Here is a 27,562-nt window from a genome sequence, read left to right as displayed (position 1 = left end):
TGAAAAATGAGAGCATCAGAATAAAAATGCTAGAGCACTGGTAACAGGTGAACACCTGTGGTTACATGCTCACAGACAGACGAATAGACGGATAGACAGACGGACGGACATGATAGATCGATAGATGGGATGGTTGGATGATAGATAGATGATGGATAGATTGATACATTGATGGTTGGACGGTAGATAGATAGATGGATAAATGGATGGATGGATAGATAGATGAATGGATGGATTGCTATATGGATGGATGGATAGATGATGGATGGTTGGATGATAGACGGATGGATAGATTGATGGTTGGATGATAGCTAGATGGATAGATGGATGGATTGTTATATGGATCGATGGCTGGATAGATAGATGGATTGTTATATGGATGGATGCTAGATGGATGGTTGGATGATAGACAGATGGATGGATAGACAGAAGATAGATGGATGGATAGATCGATGGTTGGATGATAGATAAATGGATGGATGGATAAATCAATGGATTGTTATATGGATGGATGGATGATAGATGGATGGATGGATTGTTATATGGATGGATGGATAGATAGACAGATCAATTGATGGATTGTTATATGGATTGATGGATTGTTATATGGATGGATGGCTAGATGGATGGTTGGATGATAGACGGATGGATGGACAGACAGAAAATAGATGGATGAATAGATTGATGGTTGGATGATAGATAAATGGATGGATGGATAAATGAATGGATTGTTATATGGATGGATGGATGGATGATAGATGGATGGATTGTTATATGGATGGATGGATGGATGATAGATGGATGGATTGTTATATGGATGGATGGATAGATAGACGGATCAATTGATGGATTGTTATACGGATGGATGGCTAGATGGATGGTTGGATGATAGACAGATGGATGGATTGTTATATGGATGGATGGATGATGGATGGTTGGATAAATATAAGACAGATTGATGGTTGGATGATAGATAGATGAACGGATAGATGGATTGTTATATGGATGGATGGATAGATGGATGGTTGGATGATAGACGGATTGATGGATGGATTGTTATATGGATGAATGGATAGATGGATGGATGGTTGGATGATAGACAGATTAATGGATAGATATAAGATAGATTGATGGTTGGATGATAGATGGATGGTTGGATGATAGACGGATTGATGGATAGATATAAGATAGATGGTTGGCTGGATGATAGACAGATGGATGGATAAGATTGATGGTTGGATGATAGATAGATGGATGGATAAATGGATGGATTGTTATATGGATGGATAGACGGATCGATGGATGGATTGTTATTTGGATGGAAGGATAGATAGACGGATCGATGGATGGATTGTTATATGGATGGAAGGATAGACGGATCGATGGATGGATTGTTATATGGATGGAAGGATAGATAGACGGATCGATGGATGGATTGTTATATGGATGGATGGATAGATGGATGGTTGGATGATAGACGGATGGATGGATAGATATAAGACGAATGGATGGATAGATATAAGATAGATGGATGGATAGATTGATGGTTGGATGATAGATAGACAAGCTACACATTTAAAAGAAATGTCTTTTAATTTTATAGTATATATGTATATTTAAATATAATTACTTGTTTTTCGGTAGATTTTTTGACATTGCAGATTTTTAGCACAAAAGCCTAAAATACTTTGACTGTTGTCATGTCCTAAGCTGGATGTCCCAATCAGGGTGCAGGATGAGAAATCTTCAAATAAATGTTTGTTATATATTTTGGAATGAGGTAATAAAAATGTAACCGGTTGTGTAAAACAAGCACATAATATATCGATATATCTAATCATGTCACAGAATTTTTTGAGGTATCAAATATCGTGAATCGAAAAAATTCACTCTCTGTTCACCCGCTCACCGCTTAGAATGATTTTCTTCCCGACCTGAACGTTCCCGCTAAATTTAGACATAATTTCCAGATTTAAATTTCCCTTAAAGAGGAGAGTGGCTGGGATAACAAATAAAATGTTGGCTACAAAATAATTGTATTATTTTTTTTTTTCTTATGATACGGTCAACACCGTAAAAATGTTTCAGAGAAAAATAGGCTAAATCAAATATGACATCTGTCACTCAAAATTATAAGCTAAAAATACAAATAAACGAAAACTGTCGGCTAATGCAAAATTAAATATGAATGCAGACCTCTATCGTGATTAATTCGCCCGGTTTACACCATATCTATATATAAACAATATTGCAAAAAGTATTGGGACACCCCTCCAGATAATTGAATTCAGGTGTTCCAATCACTTCCATGGCCACAGGTATATAAATCAAGCACTAGGCATGCAGACGCTTCTACAAACATTTGTGAGAATGTGTCGCTCTCAGGAGCTCAGTGAACTCAAGAGTGGTACCGTGATAGGTTGCCACCTGTGCAATAAGTCCATTTGTGAAATTTCCTCACTACGAAATATTCCACGCTCAACTGTTAGTGATATTATAACAAAGTGGTAGCAATTGGGAACAACAGCAACTCAGCCACGAAGTGATAGGCCACGTAAAATCACAGAGCGGGGTCAGCGCATGCTGAGGCGCACAGTGCGCAGAAGTCTGCATCTTTCTGCAGAGTCAATAGCTACAGAACTCCAAACTTCATGTGGCCTTCAGATCAGCTCAAGAACAGTGTGTTGAGAGCTTCATGGAATGGGTTTCCATGGCCGAGCAGCTCATCCAAGGCTTACATCACCACGTGCAATGCAAAGCGTGGGATGCAGTGGGGTAAAGCACGCCACCACTGGACTCTAGAGCAGTGGAGACGTGTTCTCTGGAGTGTCCAATCACGCTTCTCTGTCTGGCAATCCGATGGACGAGTCTGGGTTTGCCGGTTGCCAGGAGAACGGTACTTGCCTGACTGCATTGTGCCAAGTGTAAAGTTTGGTGGAGGGGGGATTATAGTGTGGGGTTCTTTTTCAGGGGTTGGGCTTGGCCTTAGTTCCAGTGAAATGACTCTTAATGCTTCAGCATACCAAGACATTTTGGACAGTTTCATGCTCCCAACTTTGTGGGAACAGTTTGGGGATGACCCCTTCCTGTTCCAACATGACTGCACACCAGTGCACAAAGCGTCGGTCCATAAAGACATGGATGAGCGAGTTTGGTGTAGAGGAAGGAACTTGACTGGCCTGCACAGAGTCCTGACCTCAACCCGATAGAAAAACTTTGGGATGAATTAGAGCGGAGACTGCGAGCCAGGCCTTCTCGTCCAACATCAGTGCCTGACCTCACAAATGCGCTTTTAGAAGAATGGTCAAAAATTCCCATAAACACACCCCTAAACCTTGTGGAAAGCCTTCCCAGAAGAGTTGAAGCTGTTATAGCTGCAAAGGTTGGGCCAACTCCATATTAAACCCTACGGATTAAGAATGGGATGTCATTAATGTTCATGTGCATGTAAAGGCAGCGTCCCAAAACTTTTGCCAGTATAGTTAATGAGTGTGTATTAACTGCAGTTAACGGCATGCCACTGTGTAATGCAATTTCCATTATATATTGTTCAATTTAAACCTAAATTGAGTTTTTCAATAAGTACTTTCAACTAAGTATTTAGTTTTAGTCAAACTAAATTACTACACATCCTTTTTTGTAGCCTGGTTTTATGCGCATGCATGTATGCTTGCTCAATGGAGTATCTGAAGTTTATCTTGCTGTGACAATGTTTCTCTCTCTTGACTATACTTTTCTAACACCTTGAGGTAAGAACATACACTTGTGTGGCTGGGGAAAAAACGCTCAACCTCATTAAACAGAACAAGAAATATGTCAGAGCAGCTGAGACGGCAGCCATCTTGATCTTGATGCGTTTAATAAACTGCTGCTGAGCTCTTGGACAGCTTGGGTCATGCTCTTTTTTTTTGTTGCCTCTTTTCCAAAGTAAAGCATTTTTTCATGCACATGTCCAGCTAATTGATGCTAAAATGTGTATTTTTTTGTGTGATTTAGATTTAAAGGGGTCATAGAATGACATTTTTGCAAAGATTAATATAAAGGTTAATAAAACACAACACCACAATCGCTTAGACGCCATTCTGCTCCAGCGTATCAACAATGGCGGACGGATGACAGCTCGCTCAGGGCGGGTCTGTGTTGAAACGCTGCTGTCAATCAACAATCTTAGGAGGGGCGTACACCGTGTAACGTCACACGATCAGACTGCTCGATTTGAGACAGGGGAAAACATATAAGGAGATTAAAAAAAAACACTGGATGTATTTTTATCATTATAGGATGGTTGTGTACAGGCACTGCCAACACACATTTCCGTATAATCAACTTGTAAAAGTGCATGTACCATTCTATGACCCCTTTAAGTCTAATTAACCCCTTAACTGTCACCCCCCTTTTTGAGAATAGTCATGAAAATGCACTATCCAAACTTAAAGGGCTGTAATTCAAGAATGCTTTGGAATATAGACCTAAGTGTGGTCTTGTTTTAAAGCAGACATTGCAATTCAAAATATGAAAGTATGAAAAAGTTATGGAAGTCTAAATTTACTGTAAAAAAAAAAAAAAATCCTGTATTAAATCTTTTTTATTTTATATAAAATATATGTTTTACAAAAATGTTTTCATGTAAAATTACTATCAAATCAAAGCTATATGTCTAACCAAGTTGTGTTCCAAATTTGAAGTTGATATCACAAAAATTTAAGTTCCCATGAGATTTTGTTTAAGCGCTATACCAAAAATAGCCACCACGTGTCATTGAAATTCCATTGATTGTTTTTTTTATTAATTTTCCTGTAAATTTCTGTCCAAATGTCACTTCCATCACAAAACGGTCACCAAATATGGAACCTTGAGACTCAGACCTTTCTGACGATATGTGTTTTGTCAAGATTAGAAAAGATTTTGATTATAAAGTAGTTAAAATAAATGTTGTAATATGAAACATGACACCGCCCACTAGGAGAGGAGCCCGCTAGATGAATTTAAAGTACCATTTCCATGGTAACGCAACGTCCAATTCCAAAATGGTTTTTGAGTTCGTAAGCTTTCGAATGATACCTAATTTATGATAATTACTAAAATATATGATACGAAAAAAAGGTGATCAAAAAAAGAGTGCCAGGTGTCCCGCCAGCGGGTCGATGACAGTTAAGAGGATCTACCCAGACTTATTCATTACCATGTTTGTGAATTTAAAAACAATTTCCCCGACTTCAATGACTGTGGACATCATTCCATCTTTATAATCAACTTATTTCATCGAAAATATGTTGTATGTGAACAGTCCCTTTCCTAGCTAAATACTGCTATTAAACACGGCGAAATCAGGCTGTTAGCATGTATGTTAGCAACACCAGTTCAGTGTTAGGAGACTCTCTAGGAAAACACACAGAGGCGGAGAGAGAGGAGGGAGGGGAGTTAGTATAAAAAGCAAACAGGGAGGGGCGTTCCTCCAGCGAGGGCTCCGCACTGACCGTCCTTCAGGCTCTCCTCCTCTGTGACCGCCTGCGCGCTGGGGTCCACCTCCATGGTGAGGCCCACCTCCGCTTTGGGGCCCTCAACAGAGCCGGAGCCGTTCAGCTCCACCGTGGGGCTCTCTTGATCCTGCACCCTAGGGCACTGTGACTCAACCATGCCACAAATCAAAGGTCCATTACCGTCTGTGGCGGCAGGGGACGGAGGACTGGGCTCTTTCTCTTCGGTGCCGTTGCATGCTGGGTAAGGGTTAGTAGGGTCGGACCCCTCGGTGCCGCTGTCGTAGGGGTTTACGGGGGTGTCGTCCTTCATCTGCTGCTGAAGATCAAGGCTCTGCTCGTCCTCAAGGCCCGGGCTGTGGCCGTTGACGGCGCCTCTGAGCTCAGACCAACTGTCTGAGACACCATCTGGAGTGGAATAAAGTGCAAAAAGTTTTGATTTCAATACAATCTCGGAGTTGAAAGGCTGATACATCATGACGCAAGACTCAAGCGCAGCAACACCAGTCATAATTGATGAAGACAGTAGCTGGAAAGCATGTTTTTTTCATAACGACTGGGACGTGGCTACACAGAGATTGAGCAGCAGAGATTCTGCAACAGTACAGATATTGCACAAATATCTACGCCTACTGTGCAAGTTAATAACGATATCGCATTAACAACTGCTTTAGATTTACAATGACTGTTCAAGAATTGTTTGCCTGACGATATCATGCTAAGGTGTTGCTGATGGATGTCAGAGCATTGCTAAGTGGTTGCTAAGGTGTCCTGAGTGCACTGATCTGCGGTTGCTAGGCGCTTGCTTACTGGGGTTAGGTAAAATATTGTTTTTCGAATTAATCGCAATCTTCATTTGAACAATCTAATTGTTTCTTAAAATCTCAGGCAGGGTGATTCAATTCACAAATTCCTCTTAGGAACTGGTTCCGTTTAGTGAATCAAAATGATTCAGTGCATGAACGAATGATTCTGAACCACTAACTCAGAAGTTTGATTCAGTCTGACAAATCCTTCACTGAAAGAACTGACTGAATCTGTCATCGCGGTTATTGAATCAATGTCAAGTTCTCATCGCTTGCAGTGATGGAATATTTTAATGTATTACAGGATGAATGGATGGAAGTCAAAAGTTTGCAAACATTAAAGGTGCCATAGAATGCATTGATACAATATTTTAAATTGTTCTCTGATATCTACATACAAGGTATGTGGCTCAGGTAAGGGCAAAAATACTCTAGATACGGTTTTACATGTCCATTTACAACCCTAGGATTTGTCCCTGGAATGAAATGGGCTATTACCTCCTTATTTGGAAGGGTCGTGACTAATAATGTTGAGCTCTGCTCTGATTGGCTGTTTTACAGCAAGGCTCATTTCTGTAGCTCACACAAGTGCAGTTATTCAGCAAACACAATTGCACAAAAAGCACAAGCGGCTCGTGAGTCGTGACAGAACACAGGCCACCTGAATGATACTTTAAGCAGAAAATCTCAAATGGAGATTGCTAAAAAGCAGCTTACTTGTTTATTGGCGTTTTCAGATCATCCGCGGTTGCATGCACATGGTTGCCAGATTGCAAAATTTAAATAAAACACTGGATGGAATACGTGTTCTTTTAACAGAAAAGCTCTGATTGGGGGATTTTAATTATTGAAACCACAAGCACGAAAGCTCTTATTCAATTTTGATTTTGCATATTGTTTTTTAAACGTTCATTCGTGTCACATATGACCACTTTACAATATTTCAGTAACGTAATTTATTTTGTAGCCTATGCTATGCTTTGAACGACAAAAAGTTATAAATGCTGCTAATTATAAATGAAATGTAAATCCCGAGTTTCGGTCTGAGTGTTGTTCCCGTTTTCTTGTTCTTGATTTGTTGTTCTTCTGTGTTTTTATAAATGTGTGTTATCAGAATCACCTTCATTCTTTTATTTGATTTGACATTATAGCCAAGGCAAACTGTCTTTAAAAGTATTAACCAGAGTTATTTGACGTTCAATGAAGTCTGGGTTAATCTTAAACTGCCGCTGTGCAGTAAAGCCACAGAAGAGCTATGTGACAATGAGCAAGATTTCCTGAGACACTACAATAGGCTGCTAATAATTCATTAATGAGGACTTTTTTGTACTAAATGAAATATTTCAAGTTAAATGTAGTGTAAGAAAGACAAAAGGCTAACAATGTCAAGATCAATATTTGGCTAGCCTGCCTGACACGGTATTTTCACAGACTAACACACGTCACGTCTTTGGCATAGACTACAGTATTTAAAATAGCTTATACGCATTAGTTATATTCTCAATTTAATTTACAGAGCAATCCCTGCAAAGTTTTTAGGTTAACTATAGAAGAGACTAGGATTAGTGCGTGTCACACTCGTAAGACTTGCAACAGGGGGCGTGGCATCGATGTCGGACACGATGATATTGTCCATCGGCACAACCTCAGAGGATCCCTGCATTAACTTTGAGAGAATCTCTTTAATACGCAAGCAAAGAGAGCTTGTGAATCGGAATCAAATCAGGAAATGTGTAGCATCTCTATTGCTTAAGATCAAGTGATGCCTTGCTCGAACAGTGTTTGAATTCTTCATCACTCACCCAGTGTGGCCTCAGCTGTGATGTCATGCAGTGTTTGACTGCTGGGGACTGATGGGGTGCTGTCGGGCGTCTCCGTTTCATCCTCCTCTTCCTCCTCTCCTCCCTCAGGGCCTTTCTCCAGTCCCTCGATCTCCAGAATCCTCTTCTCCAACAGTTCAGCCTGACGCTTCTGTTTCTTCTTCATCTTTTTCTTCTTGTTCTTGGACATTTTGGCCACCTAAATGAGAGAATCTTTTGAGTTTTCTAATCTTCTGAACAATCCAACAATGAGTTTGAGTGTACAGAAGCAGTTGTTTGTATGAATAACAGATGTGGAACAGTTAGCGGGGACCCTACAAAACTAATTTCAGAGGAGCACTTACTTGTTTTGGGGCTGGAGCTGTACTCACTGCAGTGGAGGAAGAAGATGAAAAGAGAAGACAACATCAGCATCTTGCTGCGCACAATCAACGTCATGAAAGCTGGACATTTCTCAGTTGCTAAACAGAGTTCAAAAGCAGTGCACATGAGCTTCTCCAGAGATTCACACTGTGGGAATTTGTCATCCTTCAGTTGTTTAGAGGAGCACATGAGTCACTGCTCTTCATTTAGAAACATCCCGCAGACTTTACGTCACTCTGCATAATGTATCAATGGAGATGTTCTATGCGGAGCTGTCAGGGGAGGTGAATGGATGTGAAGTTATTAAGTTACAGCTGAATAAAACTGCAGACTATCTCTGTCAATACCACAACAAATTGATGTTAAAAATCAGATCAATAAGAACATACTGTATGTAACAGAACACTCAAACTCCCTGACCTAGTTGGGAATGTTAAAAACAAGGTTTTTGTCCAATATAGTTCCACAAATGAATAGAAAGTTCAAAACAACAGCATTTATTTGAAATGGGAATCTTTTGTAACCTTTTAAATGTCTTTACTGTCACTTTTGATCAATTTAATGCATCCTTGCTGAACAAAAGTATTTCTTTGAAGAAAAAAAACGTACTGACCTCAAACTTTTAATGGTAGTTGTAATATACATTTACCATATAACAATATATGATGCAATATTTCCAGTTTGTCCCATGACTGTTGAAACCAGCATCAGATTTTTTTGTATGTGTGTGGAAATATCAGCTCCGGGAACTGATTTTTCAGGGGCATTTATTATTTATTTTTTTACACATGAAAATATGAAAACATTTGTTTTGGTTAAATCACAAATATCTGTCGGTGGTTTGGCCCATGGTATAAGTTCCGGCGGCACTGCGGTAAGATCGTAAAGGGCACTTTCACGATCACGATTTCCCCTGTGCGAGCCACTGGCCACAATTATTGGCACCCCCAGAAATTCTTATGAGTAAAATATCTCTGAAGTATATTCCTATTAATATTTACATTGTTTAGCGCACCAGGGTAACTAGGAACATGAAGTTGTCCAGCTATTACGTCTTGTTTCACAGGAGTATAAATATGAGGAAACACAAAGACCAAATTCCCTTAATCATCAGAATGACTAAAACCAAAGAATATAGTTCTGATGTGCAGCAAAAGATTGTGGAGCTTCATAAAAAAGAAAGTGGCTGGAAATAGAGAAAGCATTGGACATCCCCATTTCCACCATCAGGGCAATAATTAAGAAGTTCCACTCAACTAAAGATGTTACGAATCTGCCTGGAAGAGAACGTGTGTCTATGTCGTCCTAATGCATGGTGAGGAGGAGATTTTGAGTGGACAAAGACTCTTCAAGGATCAAAGATGGAGAATTGCAGACATTAGTTGAGTCTTGGGGTCAGAAAGCCTAAAAAAAAAAAAATTCGAACAACCCCTACATCACCACAAGTATGGGGCGGCAGTGGCTCAGTGGTTCATGTCTACTAACCGGAAGGTTGGTGGTTCAATCCCCGGTTCCACCTGACCAAGTGTCAAGGTATCCATGAGCAATACACCTAACCCCAGCTGCTCCGAATGAGCTGGATGGCGCCTTGCATGGCTGACTCCGCCGTCGGTGTATGAATGAGTGAATGAATGGGTGAATGTGAGGCAATATGTAAAGCGCTTTGGTGGCCATGGGTCTGTTGAAAGCGCTATATAAATGCAAAAGTTGTTTGGGAGGGTTTCAAGAAAAATCTTCTTCGCTCATCCAGAAACTAACTCCAGCATATTCAGCTGTCAAACACAACTGGAACTTCAAAAGGGACCGGATCTGTGGTCAGATGAAACTAAAAAAAATATTTTTGGCAGCAAACCCACCAGATGGGTTTAGTGCAAACATGGATAAAAAGTACCTCATGTCCACGGTTAAAAATACAGCTGGATCTTTAATTTTGTGGACCTATTTTTTTTTCTGGAGGTCCTGGACATCTTGTTTAGATACATTGCATCATAGGTTCTAGCAAATACCAATAGATAAAAAATCAAAACCTGGCCGCCTCTGCGAGAAATCTTATAATGGGCCGTGGTTGGATCTTCCATCAGGACAATGATCAAAAACAAACATCAAAATCAACACACAAATGTGTAATTGAGCACAAAATGAATCTTCGGCCATGACCATCCCAGTCCTGAACCCTAGGGTGCCAATAATTATGGCCAATGTGTTTTGGAGAAAAGCATTTATTTCATAATGTGATTTACCCCATTTTTCTTTTACTTCAATGGAAGGTTAGATTTTAGCACATTTTTGAATGAAAGATCAAAAGGATAAACAATGCAGATACATTTTTTTTTACAGCCATCTTTGATCATATTTACTAAGGGTGCCAATAATTCTGACCATAAATGTAATGAAAAAGATACCACATCCTAATGAACACTCGGCTAGAATACATTTGTAATAATTATCCAGTTGCTATGTTAGATTATACGGCTTTCTAGTGTCTACCATAATCGTAGATTTTGATGTAATCACCCTTTTTTTCACTAAACCCCACACTAAACTACATAGGCATAACACTATGAAATAACATAATAGATAAAAACAATGATTTCTTGACAGGGATATTTTTAAAGGGGTCATGAAAATATTCTTTACTCTACAATAAAACATTCTGCATGTTTCAGAACTCAATTTAAAATAAGATTTTTTTTTCTACCCCCTAATCAAGGCGGCCCATCAATCACAAGCGCAACACAGTCACTTAAGATCATCAGTGTATGTAAAGTAGAGAGTGAAAACTGGAAAATGTTTTTTTTTTTCAAATATTTAACCTTTTTATGCACTTTGCAAACGTAATAAACTAACTTCAAGAAACATAATATAACAATATGAAACTGCATTCCATGACCCCATCTTTTGGCAGCATTTTTGCTCATTACTGACCCTAGTGGGAAGTCTGTAAATAATCTAAACGTTCTGTTTCTCTTGCATATCTGAGAGGAGAGCTTGGCGTCACCTGCGGATCCAGAAGGTGGTGGAGCTCCAGATTTCTGCCACTCTGTGGCCTCCGCGGCCAGCCTCTTGACATACGCCTCATTCACATCCATCAGGATGTTCTCTGGCTTTATATCAGTGTGAATGATCTTACACTTGGTGTGCAGGTAGTCCAGGCCTTGCAAAACCTATAAAGAAGAAAAGACAGTTGTGAATATGACTTTCTGTACAACCAAACTAAATGACAATGAACGAAAAATATGCACCTGTCGAATGATGCTCTTGACACACGGCAGCGGCAGGCCCTGGTAGTTGGACTTGATAATCCACTTCAGCAGATGGTGGCCAAGAACTTCAAACACCATACACACATCTGACAGGGCATGTTAAAGGGAAATGATGCTGAAAGTATCCCTGGAGAACAAAAGTCCAATTCTTCCGGGAATACAAGCCAAAAGCTCCAGCTCAGTACGAGCTGTTCTCCACAAATAATAGAGCGAGCTGGGCTGAATCTGGGCAAAGCGCCGAGTCTCACAGCTGTGGATCAAGAGATTGAGCGGCAGCTGAAAACTGCACCCTGCACAGAAGCAAATATGGAGTACTCTAAAAAACACCTGTGGATCTCTCACAAAATGATTTATGCAAGCATGCAGGCAGTGTTCTCAGTGCTGTGTTTGCAGTACTGAAAGGATACGGGTCCCGTTCACGCCCGAGATCTTGAAGTCGTCCAATAACTGCACCACTTTCTCCCTGCTGGGATCATTCTGGTCTGTGTTCCTGACCTGAATCCACCAGATGGGGATTGGAGAAAATAACTCTCAGGCAGTTTTACAGGGAAGACACTCAACATTTCAAAACCATTTTCTTTGGTTTATTACGAAATAAACCATGTTCTCATTCGAAGAAACCACTTCCCTCAGGCCATGTGGCTACAACTGACTTTCATTACTTTCCCACCGCAGTGTGGCATACTCTCAAATTCATCTGACACTAAACGGTCTTGCGAATAATTCATCGTAATGGTTTCTATGGCAGCGCTGGTGTCGGGGTAACTCACCGCTCTCAGGAGCTTGATCTCATCGAGTGCTGTTTCTGTGTAGTGCTCTGCGCTCTTAACCACTTTCATGGCCACAAAACGCTTCCCTCTGCAATCAAAACAATACATTACCTCTAAGTACACATACTTGTAATACATAAATGGTATTATAGAATGAGAAAAACAATCAAGTAAGTGAACGTACTGTGTGTCCCAAGCAAGCCAAACTGTGGAAAAATGACCCCATCCCAGCTTGCGGATAACGTGGTACCGTCCATTGAACAAGTCGCCTATTTTCACATGGTGATATCCACCTAGAACATTTTGGAGCTGTTAGAAAACACTGCTAGAAACAAAACATCTGGAGTTATTTGAATATCCGGGTACTAAATTAACACTGGTTATCTAATGATTTATTTAAAAAAAAACTATTTATTAAAAACAAAATGCATACATACTTTTCTGCAAAGATTTGTAAAAAGAAAACATTAAGCAGTTTGGCATAATCCTTAACTGTTGTTAAAAAAAGGAGAATTGACTATCAAACTAAACAGCTGATAGTTTAATTAATAATGATTAATATAGGCCTACTGTTTTTTGTAGGCTAAATAAAGAACCCGTATTATATATTAATATAAAAAAGTTGCGTGTGTCCTTCGGAAGCAAAGCTCTTGCGTCTGATGTTTTGGTTTCGGTTTGTAAACCTATACGAATAGAACATGCATGAATGAGAACAAAGTGCAGGACGTGCTTTATGTAGGCTAAAAGAGTTATTAAGCACAATGAGCCATGAAAAAATCGTAATGAATCATAATCTAATCGAATTGTGAGACAAGTGAAGATTCAGTTATGACAAACTATCTGCACAAAGTTTGAGACTGACCTGTTAACTTGGTAGGGCATTAGGCCTAGTCCTGGATTTACTCCATATGTTAACAGTGAGACAGTGAGATTTTCTATGGATGTTTTATACAGGGAGTGCAGAATTATTAGGCACGTTGATTTGCTGATCATATTTTTTTTCCAGGCACATTTGACCAATTCCAAACCACAGTAATCCTAATAACTACTATTGATTTAGTATTTAATAATGTATAAGTGATATATAATTGTTCATGAAGGCTGGAAATGAAAATCACCTTATATTCAGGTGTGCAGAATTATTAGGCATGTTTTCTTTTACAGATAAATTGAGCCAAAAAAGAGATTTAACTCAGACTGAAAAGTCAAAAAGTATTAAATGCCCATGAGAAGGATGCAATACTAATGCAATACTAGACATTGCAGTTAAGGCATAACCATTGGACAGTGAAATGCTCGTTGGGTCAGCAGGGTCAGACAAAAACAGGTGGTGAAGAAAAGACACCTATTAACTGCAAAAGAATGAAGAATTAAGGTGAAGAATTAAGGGTGAAACCATCAGGAACCCTTTAGTCTCCAGCGCCACCATTTTCCAGAGCTGCAACCTACCTGGAGTCTCCAGAAGTGCAAGGTGTCAGGATCTCAGAGACTTCAGTTAGGTAAAGAATCCTAAAAAATGACCCCCACTAGATAAGAATCATAAGCTGAAGTGTTGTAAAATACATGAAGAAGGTTTTTTATAGGCTTTATGGACAGATAGGTTGAGAGTGACTCTTGAAGGACCAGCACCACATCCTCTAGTACCACTGTTTGAAGAATTCATCTTCCAGAATCTGGCAGTACGTTTTGGGAGTTCATTTTTAGTCCATCTCTGCAAAACGGACTTCAGGATGGACTAAAATGAACTCCCAAAACGTACTGCTAGATTCTGGAAGATGAATTCTTCAAACAGTGGTACTAGAGGATGTGGTGCTGGTCCTTCAAGAGTCATTCTCAACCTATAAAACCTATAAAGCCTATAAAAAAGCAGGCTTCATGTATTTTACAACACTTCAGCTTATGATTCTTATTTAGTGGGGGTCATTTTTTAGGATTCTTTACCTAACTGAAGTCTCTGAGATCCTGACACCTTGCACTTCTGGAGACTCCAGGTAGGTTGCAGCTCTGGAAAATGGTGGCGCTGGAGACTAAAGGGTTCCTGATGGTTTCACCCTTAATTCTTCACCTTAATTCTTCATTCTTTTGCAGTTAACAGGTGTCTTTTCTCCACCACATGTTTTTGTCTGACCCTGCTGACCCAACGAGCATTTCACTGTCCAATGGTCATGCCTTAACTGCAATGTCTAGTATTGCATTAGTATTGCATCCTTCTCATGGGCATTTAATACTTTTTGACTTTTCAGTCTGAGTTAAATCTCTTTTTTGGCTCAATTTATCTGTAAAAGAAAACATGCCTAATAATTCTGCACACCTGAATATAAGGTGATTTTCATTTCCAGCCTTCATGAACAATTATATATCACTTATACATTATTAAATACTAAATCAATAGTAGTTATTAGGATTACTGTGGTTTGGAATTGGTCAAATGTGCCGGGAAAAAAAATATGATCAGAGAATCAACGTGCCTAATAATTCTGCACTCCCTGTATATTAATGGATATATAGGCCTATTAATTACATTTTCTACTGAGATTTCATTTTACTAATAAAGTTATAGCCTACAAATCATTAGAGTGAACTGACTTGGTAAATCAAGCTCTTGTGGTACCCCCATTCGTTTCAATGTTTCACGCTTTTTGGACATGCACATCATAATAAATAGACTTGTTTTACAAAACTAAGAATTTTCCCATAAATGTGTCCTATATCACTGAAAATGGGAGAATCTTAGCTTTAATGTGGTATATGGCACATTATCAGAATAATGGTTAAAATGTTTTACAATTTCAAAAATAAGCTTGATCTTAAAATTGGAATTTCTCAAAATCATGATTTTCTGAGGCCGAAATTCAGCTAACTTTTGACATGATCTTACTCAGTCAATATTAAAGATATCAAGGTTATATTTTCACAGAATGTTCTTTACATTATGTAGGATGATTTTATGTATAAAACAGCGAATGACAAAAAAATGACTTTAGCTGGGTTTTCACAGACAGGGTCACAAATTATATAAATATGACAAAAAAATTATCATTATTATTATGATAATGATTATTATTGAATAAAAATATTAAATAAAATAAGAAATATAGCTAGCGTATTTTATGTAATAGTATTTCACTGTAAAATAAAAAAATCTAGAATGTAATGTAGAAAACTTATTTAGTTACAATACTAATATGCGTGTCTTAATTTCTTAGTTTTCAAACGTTAAACAGGTAAGCTTTTATTTTGGCTGAAAACCACAGGAAACCCTTAAAGTTTCTCATTTGCAGACAACCGTTCTTCGTACCTCGCTTAATTTGACAGATCCCAGATCTTTTAATCGTGATAACTGATCTCTGGCTAATTTGGTTCTTCAAACTAATTTGCGTATTGGATTAAAATATCTGGATTGAGTTGTCGAAGATTACTGCGCTTTTCTGTGTTCACTGAAGAGGGCAGATGCATCGATACTCAAAACCACGATCAGCAAGGCAGCTATTGGCTGGAGGCAAGAAAGCAACGTAATGACATGTGTTTATAAGCGGCCCAAAAGGGTCTGACAATCAGACCTAAATCAAGATGTTGGGTCTGGGAACACACCATTGGCAGGGCTCAATCCGAGGGGGGCGGGATAAACGGTTGTCTTTCAAATTCCCCCTGCACGCAATAGGATAGCGCTACAACCAACCAGAGCAATGAAGAAGTTGAGCTAATTGATGGATTAAACTTTCGCCGTATACGGCCGGCATAACTCCAAACACATCTTCCTTTCTTAAGAATGACTTCAGTGCGGTTCTTTGTTCTTTTCTCAAAGAAAAGCTTAACTCAAGTCTTCCAGAGTCGCGGCCAAAGCCGATTCGAAAGACCGCCATTCGCCAGCTTCTTTGTTTACGAGTAGCCAGCGGAACCACCGCAACTCTGCCGTCATTATGTTAAGCCCGCCCACCGACTCTATACACGATGCGATTGGCTTGACCAGAGTTTGGTTTTTCTAGCTCGCATGCCAACAGAGAGTTGCTAGACTACCATTACATTTGCTGCCGCTAGGGTGTGTCTAGATTTCTAGGCTACTGTGCAGCAGCATTTACAAGGAATTGAGCCACTCCGAGCCACTGGATCATGAGTTGCTTGCGTGCAAAAAGGTAAGTGCTGCGCTTCAATTTAAAATGTGCATCGCATATGTGCAAAACACTACAATTTAATTAAATAAGTAAATATAAATAAGTATATATTTTTCCGCGTGTTTCAAATAGAAGTGCACACTTTTCTCACTGGATCAGCTCACGATCCAGCGTTTTCTGCATCTGAAAAAGGCTCAGTTCACAGCGAATAAATGCAGTGAATTAAACTCCATCTCTGCATTTGGGAACGTAGAGGGTAACAGTTACATATTTTCACATTTGCATAATTTCCAACATTTTTGTGGTGAGATGATTACAGCATTTCACTAGATTTGTAATGAGACAGACAGTAGTTTTCCGCCAAAATAAAAGTTCCATCGAAATAAAAGCTTGTGGGTTTTTCTCTAGCAAGTGTAGAAATTAGGACAAAAGTATTGTAATTTCCTAACTGTAGGGTAAAGTAAAATAATATATTTATGAATTATTTTACAGTGCACTTGTTTTAAAATATATGGCTATTACTGTCATACGAATAATACAATTAATTTTGTTATATTCTAATTATTTTGCTTCTTAAAACACCAGTGTCAATGTAATGTAGACTGAGAGACTATATCACAACTAAAAAGAGGGTTGATTCTCCTTTAAATGTCAGGTACAGTACGCCAATTCAGATTTTTCTCTGTTCAATTTGCACAGAGAACATGCGTTGGGGCTCAAGGTGCACCAGACTGATTAATTTAACTTTAAAATGTACAAAATGCCCCCCCCCCCCCCCCCCCCTTGAAGGATGGAGGTCCACCCACCGCAGTCTCACAAAATCCTGTGGGAAACAATGTATGCATGCATATGATATGCTCTCACTGTACACATGCATCTCTCCCAGAACTATGAGCACAGGACTCTTACCCTTGCAGTAATCATTAGGGTCCTCTTGCTCCTCATCATCTGAACCCAAGATCTCCTCATCTTGCTCCTGCAGTGAGTCAGGCTGCTGCGCGGCTCCCCTCGGGTGGGGATCAGGCCTGGAGAATGAAAGCTTATCATTAGAAAACAGATGCAACAACGGCCGAGTAGCAACCACCACCTCCGGCCAAACATCTTCACACATCTCAATCTAGATGTGCTAGTTTCGGGAAGACAGCCAAATACACTCCAATGCCTTTAAAATGCTGTTGTATTGGCGATAATTGAAAATCCCTTGTGGGGTTTGCCCTGTTTACAATTTAATACCACCATTATTTTGCTATTGCACCGCATAATCTATGGATGTCCACAGGGAGTGAGGGTCAGACATTTATGAAACCTATAAATCAGTGCAGGTGCAAACCGAAGGGACTGTAAGGATATTGCAGAGTTAGAGTCTGTCTTCTCTGGTTCACTATAGCTCAGCAGGAGCCGTGATGGAAATTTTAAGAGGCGTCAAGCTAAGCGAGATCATAAAGCAGTCAGTCTTTTTGAGTTGAGCTGCTGCAGCAAACTTAAAAGGGATAGTTGTTTATTTTCTTTTCCACAGAAGAAAGTCATTCATACTGCATGAGGGTGATAATTTTAATATTTGGGTGAACTATCTATTCAAACATATAACATTAGAATGATACTGCTTTAAAGCCACAATATGTAATTTTTCGCCGCTATGAAATTCGAATCGATGCGTTTGTGTAAGAAAAATATCCATACTTAAAACTTTATCAAATAAAGTTCCAGCCGATCACCTTCGGTGGAAAAGTGTTCAAAGTGCCTTCTCGCAATTCAAGATGCGTACGCGACGTCTGACGAGCGTAACTGGTCGCGTTAGTCTTTCGATCGGCAGAGGCACTTTCAACACTTTTTCCATAAATTGAATACGTAAGGCGATCAGCCAAAACTTTACTTTATAAAGTGTTAAATATGGATATTTTTCGTACACAAATGCATTGATTCGCTTCAGAAGGCCTTTATTAACCTCGAGGCGTGTTAAAGGCGCTCCAGGAGAAATATGTCATAAAACACCACTCTGCCTCTTTTCATTTTCATTAAAAATACATGTTAAACATTAATAACCACACAAATGTGGTCCAGGCAACTCCTACATTATCTTCACTGCATGTATATTTAAATATCCTTAAAAAATCTCTTTGCCCTTAGTCAAAACGATTTGGCAGACAACGAATTGTAGATTCATGACACCAAAGATCGCCCGTTAGATCCACACAAGATGAACCACTACAGGACATCAGAGCCAGCGGCAAACATCAGAAGGACTGGCCGAGGAAAGGCTGCTCTTGCCGGTTTAATGAGTGATGAGTAGGCATGTGCCGGTATCACATTTTCATGTTGCGGTTATTTGCTGAATCTTTTATCACGGTATACGGTATTATCACGATATTGAAATAAGTTGCAAAAAAAGTGTTGTCATACTATAACAGGTTTAATAACTTTCTTATAACAAAAGAACCAAACATTTAAATACAATAAAGCAATACACAAAAATGTATAAAGTAAACAAATATTTAAAACAGATTAAAGTGCAAAAGAACAATAGGTCACACTTTACTATAATGTCTCACCAGTTAATGCATTAACATTAACAAAGAATGAATAGCTAAATGTTTACATTAGTTATTCTTCTTTGATAATGTTAGTTTAAAAAAGCAACTGTTAGTGTAAGCTCAGGTCCATTAAATAATACAGTTACAACTTTTGATTTTAATGTGTTATTAAATGCTGAAATGTACATTTAACTAAGATTAATACATGCTTTAGAAGTAGTTGTCCGTTTGTTAGTGAATTAACTAATGTTAAATAATAGAGCCTTTATTGTAAAGTGTGTGACTGAACAACAGTCAGAACATATTCAAACAATATCTAGGGCATGTAATTTAGTCCAGATTAAAATATAAAATGTTTAAGTTTGAAAATGAATAGCCTTAAATCTTTTCACCGTATCGTTTTGTTTACGAGGATTACCGGGAAAACGGCTGCATTTCTGCTGTTCCATCAGCGCCCTCTGCAGTCAGAGAGTGAATGTGCACTTCAGTGCGTCTCCTACACGCGTTCCGCCATGTGCTCGGCTCGTTGGGTTTTGTTTACATCAGTGCGCGTTCCTCTTTGACGTGTTGTTCATTTTAAACGGTTGATGGGTAAAGTATTCTTAAAATGCATTCTAAAAATCTGAGTAATTTGTAATAAATAATTATTCACTGTATTTTGAAGTGCCCACGATTACAATATTGTGCATGTTCATTATTGCAGTATATCGTATTACCGTTTACCAGCACATGTCTAGCGATGAGTGCCCGGTGATCGCTTGGATCTCACAACTCCAAAAACACAAGATTCTTAATTTTGTAACACAATAGTTGTATTTTTAAATTATGCAGGGTTTCTCATCACGTCACTTTACCACGTGACAGCAGCAAGCAGGCTCCTGATTGGTTAACGCGGCGCGAATTGACGCCAAAGTTCAGATTTTTCAACTCGGGCGTCAGACGCGAATTCGCTTCAAACGCGTGAAAGCACAAAAAGCACCAGTCGCGCATAACACGCGTATCGCACAAGACGCTCAATTCACCCGAACTGGACGCGCGAATGAGACGGAATTGCGTCCACTGCGCCGCGCTAAACGCGTGTATCGCGCTGCAGGACCTCCAGACGCGCGTCAACGCGCCTTTCCATTGACTTAACATGGAAATCACTCGCACCAGACGCTCTATTCGCGTTCGGTGTGAACGAAGCATTACACAGTCCGTGTCCTGGTTAAAATTGCTTATTTCACTGGATTTAAACATTCTTGGAAACATTTGGGAGAATGCAAGTACTGAAGTCAACAAAATATATAACATTGTACTAGTGGTTTTTGGATATTAATCCAAAAATCTTACATATTGTGCCTTTAACAGACAAGCACACATATGGTGAACAGTTTATATATATAAATGATTTTAAACATGCTACATCAATTCCTTTTCCTGCTTTGTAATTGCAATAAAAAGACAAAGTACATTTGAACTTGTGTTTAAATGCACGTACATATCCTGTCACAATGTCATGGTATGTGGGTCAATTAAGGATTTTAGCCTAAAGAGGGGGCTTGTGCCAAGATTCAGAGTGGCACTACAAGACCAGACACTATACAATTTGGCCAACCTGATTGTATTAATCCTAGACTTGTGATTTATGAATTATACCTGCATTGTATCTAAATATCTCGTTGACCTTTTCAATATCATGCTACTTGGCACTTGCTGTGTTATTTCTACTGGTTAGCTGCACCAGCAGTGGGCATTAAAGCGATTAGATACGCAGCTTTGTGCCGTTCACGCTGATGAGCTAGCCTCGCTGCGTAGCGTAATCTCTCTCTCAAGCAATTGGCAATTTTCTGCATCCTAAACTGGGCTCTCAACTGAGACTTGAAACAAGTCCAAAATAGCATAAGTCTTTACAAGGACACTTTCTGAATTCTTGATATGGCTCCTGAACAATGCGCAAAGGATGTCTGAAGCAGTGGATTAAATGCGGTGAAGATCCCACATCAAGTTTGTTTCTGTTAGTTTTAAAATGTGAAGCTATACTCCAAGAGCTGATCTAACCAAACAGGTTGAGAGGGAAATAAAAATGTGCAAGAATTATGAAAAATAAATGCAGTTAATCAGAACAGCAGAGAAAAATCCTTTACCACAAATCCCAGGAGCTTTTCCCCAACAAATCCCAGGCAACATCACAGATTGTTCTCATAAACATGAAATTGTTTAATTGAGAAACGGTTATCTCTGTCTGCTTGCCAGCTGAATCAAATTGAATGAGTATTTCAATAACGAAGGCGCCACCAGTGACAAATACATGGCAAACATCTACTTCAGATCCCAGGGATTTACAAATTCTGCTCATCACTTGATTAGTTTTTGATTGAAGTGAGCAAACTTTGCAGTTAGCTAGAAAACAGTACATGTATTCTAATGAACATGTTATTAGTCCAAAACAATTGTGTATTTGTGTGCAAAAATCTAAACATGGTGGGTGTTATACCAGAAAATAATTAATTTAGCCAGATCTCAGATAATTAGAGGCTGTGCTAGTGGGAGTTAATTAGCGGAGGTATGCATGAATGCTACGCTGGTCAGAGAGGAGAGCTGTATGTATGTACACACACACACACACACACACACACACACACACACACACACACACACACACACACACACACACACACACACACACACACACACACACACACACACACACACACACACACACACACACACACACACACACACACACACACACACACACACACACACACACACACACACACACACACACACTCCTGGCTCAGAGCAGAGCAGATGTTGAAGCACAGCAGCCCTGCCAACCCCTACCGATCTAATCTTAACTCCTTTAGAGCTCTTGCATACAGGGCAAGGTGATATAGTTAATATTTAATATATTTGTTACAATTTCACTGGCAAAATCAAATTAAAGGGGTACTTCAGCACTGGGAAGATGAATGTGTATTTAAACTGGGTCATTTATGTAGTAGAAATGTGAAATTATTTTTGAATTTGGTGCCTTCTAGACTGAGAAAAGAGTGGATGAAAGACAACAACTCCCAGAATGCACTTGCTTCGCTGCCCAACGAGGCCACTCCCAAAGCCACGGCCACTGGTTATCACTTGCCCACCATGACACCGTTGTTTTGATTTTCATAGTAATAAAATCATTTCGTTCAGTTAGAGAATACACACTACAATTAAAAACTGAACGTGTCTTTTCAATAAAGTGTGAGTGAGGCGAACGAATGTCACGGCACAAACGCAGCAGGAGTCAGATTTCATTCACCACGAGAGCGAAGAGCTGAGCAGAGCGGCGGTCATTCTTAGCACGTGTCCAGTCTGGCGCGTTTTCAGATCATGCCTATAGAAGCTTAACTTTCATAGGAATTCATTGAAAAGTTGAAACACTCACTTTGCTCTGCGTTATGAATGCTCTCCGTTATGAATGCCGGAGCCGAGCGGCTGTGCGCATTTACATTCTGTGAGTGAGATCCCACCCTCTATGGGCGGGTTGATAAAATGCAGAACTAGCTCCTACTACTGGCTGTAGTCTTTAGCCTCCGGCCAAAAAATCCTCAGATGACGCAAAATGACGATATATAATCGGAGGATTTTTCCAGAAATAAAATACATAATTCTCTCGTCTCAGGGGGATATGAGGGGGGAAAATATGATAATTCGAATATACTACCAAGTTTCTACTGATACAAAGCTTAATGCTAAATTACTGAAGTAACCCTTTAAGCAAACTTGTGATTTTAATTACATTGAAGTCAGTATGAAAAAAAGACATATCCGAGTGAAACTTCTTCTAAGAACAAGAAAAAAATGTAGGACAGGGCTTGATTTTGTCAAAGGGGAATTGATTGGATGTTGTGGTTTGCTATTTCTGGTTAACAGGAGTCAGAACTAGCTCCTACTATTGGCTGATTTGAACGGGCCTTAAGAGTGCAGAGCTAAAACAGCGCTGGAAGATCGTCACTCATCAACCAGGATCTTGTTACTTATTCTATGTAATTGTAAATATTTTTATGCTTTATTGTGGCATTTACACATGTACCGTAATAGTACTTATGTTCAGTCAAATACCCACTTCTTTTGAGAGTGTTTTTGGACTTCTTCAGAGTGTAAGGGTTTAACAGTGACAGTCAACAGAGACCTTACATATCACTTAAAGCTTGAATGATTGGGATCAGGATTGGAATCGGCCAATCATGATTGCATTGGAAGTCTGAAGAAATCGGTAGTCATCTCAGTTGCAAAAACCCTGATTGGAGCATCCTTAAATAAATCATACATTTCAGGGTTTTTTTTTAACTTAAGTTTAACAGGGACTGTTGAATGTTAACATTCAACATGGACTTAATACTGCTTACCAGAAAAACAGGGTAGCTGCAATTCAATTCAATTATTCAATATACCTTTGAACATGCAGTGCTCGCATTTAGTTCAATCATAGCCATTTGAAGTTTAATGAATCATAATATTCCTGTTTTTCGATTCGATTCACGATTCCGGTTTTACCATCCAAAATTTAGGACCTCATAAAATGATAATTAAAACTTTTCTTATACCATTTAAGATATTTAAGAATTTTTATGGTCTTAAAAATTAAGGACCCGCAGGGACCCTGCAGTCCATTTTTGCAGAGTTATCTCATTTAAGCTTCAAGCGCAATAGCAGCATTAGAACTGGTATGTTCCATTCATACTATTTTCATATTATTTTAATAATAAAAAAGTAAAAAAAAAAACCTCTTTATTTTGCCTTAAAATATCGCAATACATATCATATCGGGAGTTCAGTATCGCGATTTATATCGAATCGTGACATGATGAGTGTATCGTTACACCCCTATCGTTTAGTAAGTTCGAACAATTCAAAGACATGCATTCATTAAAAGATAATGACGGGAACAGTGATCTGAGAGCCGACAGTAATTAATGCTGAGAGATTACTGCAGACACAACATCTCTCCGCACAGCAGTTAATGAGACAAGCCACTGAATTAAAACGCAAGTTAAAGACATCACATGTTTTCAAGTGGTATACTCTGCATGACACAAATGCATCAACCAGTAGAGATTCTGTGGTGTCATTTTTACCACGCTAGATATATTGATGTGGCAATCAGTGGGCAGGACCTTACATGGAGTGATGTGAAAATATAGAGCGGGGCATTTCTCAAACAAGGAAGGACTTGTTATTAAGTAGTTTTGATAGGAACAACGTGATTCGGAGTTTAGTTATTTGCTGTTGCCAAGCAATGTCGCAACCTAATGCAGTAATACAGAATTGAAGTGATGTGCAGTCTAGGGTGAATTCACTACATGCCCACCCTGACGCCACACCCATGTGTGCTTGTTGAAGCACATTTGGGTATGGAGTTCAAAATCATGGGCATTAATAGGGAGTATGTCCTCCTCAGCTTCTAGTCTTCTGGAAAAATGTTCCACTAGTTGTTCCAATATGGATGCAGGGATTTGCTTCCATTCATCATTGAACAGCATTTCATGCCATGGGATTTGTGCAGAGCAGTCAAGATCTTCATATAAAAAAATAAATAATAATACCTTGATTAATATTACCACTAATAAAATGCATTATTCTTTATAAATACATTGGTGAAACTTTACAAGAAGGTTTCGTTAGTTAACTACTTTAGTTAACATAAACTAAAATGAACAATACTTCTATTGCATTTATTAATCGAAGTTCATGTTAATTTCAACATTTCCTAATATATTATTCAAGTTTTATTTGTTAACATTAGTTCATGCACTGTGAACTAACATGAACAATGAATGACTGTAAAACATCAACAAAGATTAATAAATACTGTAACAATGTTATTTAGTTAATACAAATGAGACCTTATTGTAAAGCAATAACAAAAATCATTCTCTAACCACTCTTTTGTTTGTGGAAACCATGAAAATGTGGTCTGTCTTCAGAAAACTGATCTATTGAAGGAGGGATGGAAAAAGACCTATGCCTAATAAGATGTGAAACCCAAATGTCTGGAGAGATTGTGGGTAGTCCTATGTTCTACTGTTGTCAGCTTACACAGCACAAAGCAGTCAAAATACCAGAATGCCTTGCATTTCATAAGTGTCAGTCTAAATATTCGCCTGCCCTTTCAACGCTGCATGGATAGTTGGTTATTTTTGTCTGTTTTATTGATGACCTAAGGCATAACAAATATTCACCACAACCAAGACTGAGAATAAAAACAATGAATATTTGATCTAATTTTGAAGAGTAGGTTTTGTAGTGTTTACTCCTAGTCCTTTGAACATTTGCATTGGTGGGACATACAGATATATTCCCACCCCCAACTCACAGCATTGGGTTGAATCAAAGTTGCAATAGCCTACAAATGGTTCTCTTATAGGCTCTGCCCCAAATGGCACCCTAAAACCTCTCACTCTTCCTCCGAGTCCACACTTTCAAGACGTAACATGACTTGTTACTATCAGACTGTTGGCTAGAAGCCTGCTGCGGAGCTCGCTTCAGTGGGGGCTCGGCGAAAGTGCGCAGATATTCGGAAATCTAAAATGACAAATGGGACATCCTATGGTCTGCAACTGCACATGAAGTGTGCCATTTGGGACAGGCCCATAATAGACATACATCCATTGATTGTTGATTGGATGGAGGCAAATGCTAGCTTTGTTGATTGTAAGAAAGGGGCGGGTTAGAAGTGGACTAAATGATTGGAAGATCAAGTTATGACATCGAGATTAAAAATTATGAAGTCACACTAAGATCAATAACACGCAGATTTCATTTCGTCAACTTGCCATATAGACTTTTATCAAATTTCTATAAAAGCAACTCAATTACACTGTTATCAGCTAAATGAATGTAAAGCACATATAAAAATAATCTGACCAGAAAACAATAACTGGCTCCATCAATGAATCATTTCAGGAAAAGAACAGTTCGCCACGGAACTGTAATAAAGTAATAAAGCACAATCTTTACAACACTCCAGTACAAATTCTCATCCATTGGGATTTGACCATTGCCAGACAAAAATTGAAGAATGAAGATTCAAGACATCAAGGCGAGTTGGGGTTTGCTAGTTCTGTGGCAGCTTCTGCTTAGAATGCAAGAGGGAAATTCATGGACATCACCAGATTTGGATTAACCTTTTTGGCTGGTATACAGAAAGTCTGGAACACAAAGGGCCTGCACGTGTGACTTTAGCCCCGTTTCCACCGAAATTACCCAGAACAATTTGTCCCAGGAACTCTTACTGCACGCACCGCATCTGACTTTTAGGTTGGAATTAAATGCTGGGTTAGCTCAACCAATCAGCATGTTAAGCGCCTAAGTCCCACCCCCAAAAGTTCCTGAACTTTGAAAAAGTACTACCTCGCAAGCAGGGCCCTTTTGAGGGGGAAATTTTTACCCGGAACTTCATTTAGACCCCGGTTCCTGCGGTTGAAACACACAGAGTACCACCCCAAAGTCCCTAGTTCCTGGGGAAAGTTCCTGCGGTGGAAACGCGGCTATTGATTCTTCAGTCAAGAAACGTTGTCAGAAACATCAGACCACTGAATTCTCTAATGCAGTACTTCTAAGTTGTTGTCCTGGAGTAACCTAGAACTGCACATTTTAAATTCTCCAGCAATCAGAACCACTGTCCTACTTAACTCCATTGATCCTTTAAAGGACAATAATAAAAATGAAAGCGAGTAATAATTCATCTGGTTGTTTAAGCTGGCAGGAAGCAACAGAGGATCTGCAGGAGGGGGATGTAATCTACTGTTAAACACGCCACTTAAATTCTGCTTAATCTCAAGTCCACAGTGTATTGTTTTTAGCCTTAGACGGCACGCCTACGGACAGTCTGATGCATGCTGCGCATAAAAATGACAAGAGTGTTCAAAATCATAAGAATGCATCCCGTCAAGAAATGGCTGAGTCATTTTATTTTAATTACAGTAATTACATTTCTCTCATTTTGTTTTGCCTTACAGTAGTATGAATTTGAGGGGAAGTGTTTTTTACTGTAATGAAAGCACTGTAAAAATGAATGATGCGAAAATGAAGTGCAATTTCTTTCTTGTTATTTCTTTAACATGATATTTGATATCCTTTCAAAACAGACTTTTGTGCCATTTATGTTATTAGGGTGCGCAGGGTTTTATCAGACAACAGGGAAACAAAGTAATGTTTACAAGGGATCAGGTTGGTACACTGAGTACTTCAGAGGAAGAACCAGTTGCCTGCGTAGAGTAAGTTCGCTTTACTACAAAGCCAGGCTTCTCAATTGTAACTACATCCCAGGTGACAGGTGGTCAGAGAGGTTGCATCAAAGAGGCTATTTTCTTATCGCCTCTTCCAGATCCAGCCTATGAATCACATTTCCATAATTCCCTCCATTACTTTAAGTTGTTTTTCAGTGAGGG

The 27,562-nt window shown here is 39.1% G+C and overlaps 1 protein-coding gene across 2 annotated transcripts in view; it reads right to left on the bottom strand.

The window, feature by feature from the left end:
* The window catches only part of srpk1b (SRSF protein kinase 1b), a 65,956-nt gene that overhangs the window by 7,943 nt on the left and 30,451 nt on the right, over positions 1–27,562 (bottom strand). For both annotated transcript variants that reach the window (XM_079843743.1, XM_079843742.1), the window contains 9 exons: positions 17,521–17,636; positions 12,684–12,792; positions 12,500–12,587; positions 12,137–12,224; positions 11,709–11,815; positions 11,465–11,630; positions 8,448–8,473; positions 8,086–8,302; positions 5,478–5,885 (listed from right to left, as the gene is read on the bottom strand). In XM_079843743.1, coding sequence (XP_079699869.1) covers positions 5,478–5,885; positions 8,086–8,302; positions 8,448–8,473; positions 11,465–11,630; positions 11,709–11,815; positions 12,137–12,224; positions 12,500–12,587; positions 12,684–12,792; positions 17,521–17,636 — 1,325 coding nt within the window. The remainder of the gene's footprint in view (positions 1–5,477; positions 5,886–8,085; positions 8,303–8,447; positions 8,474–11,464; positions 11,631–11,708; positions 11,816–12,136; positions 12,225–12,499; positions 12,588–12,683; positions 12,793–17,520; positions 17,637–27,562) is intronic.

This window comes from Gobio gobio, assembly GCF_949357685.1.
Source record: "Gobio gobio genome assembly, chromosome: 19".
NCBI classification, from domain to species: Eukaryota; Metazoa; Chordata; class Actinopteri; order Cypriniformes; family Gobionidae; genus Gobio; species Gobio gobio.
This window is presented reverse-complemented; position numbering and strand designations above follow the sequence as displayed.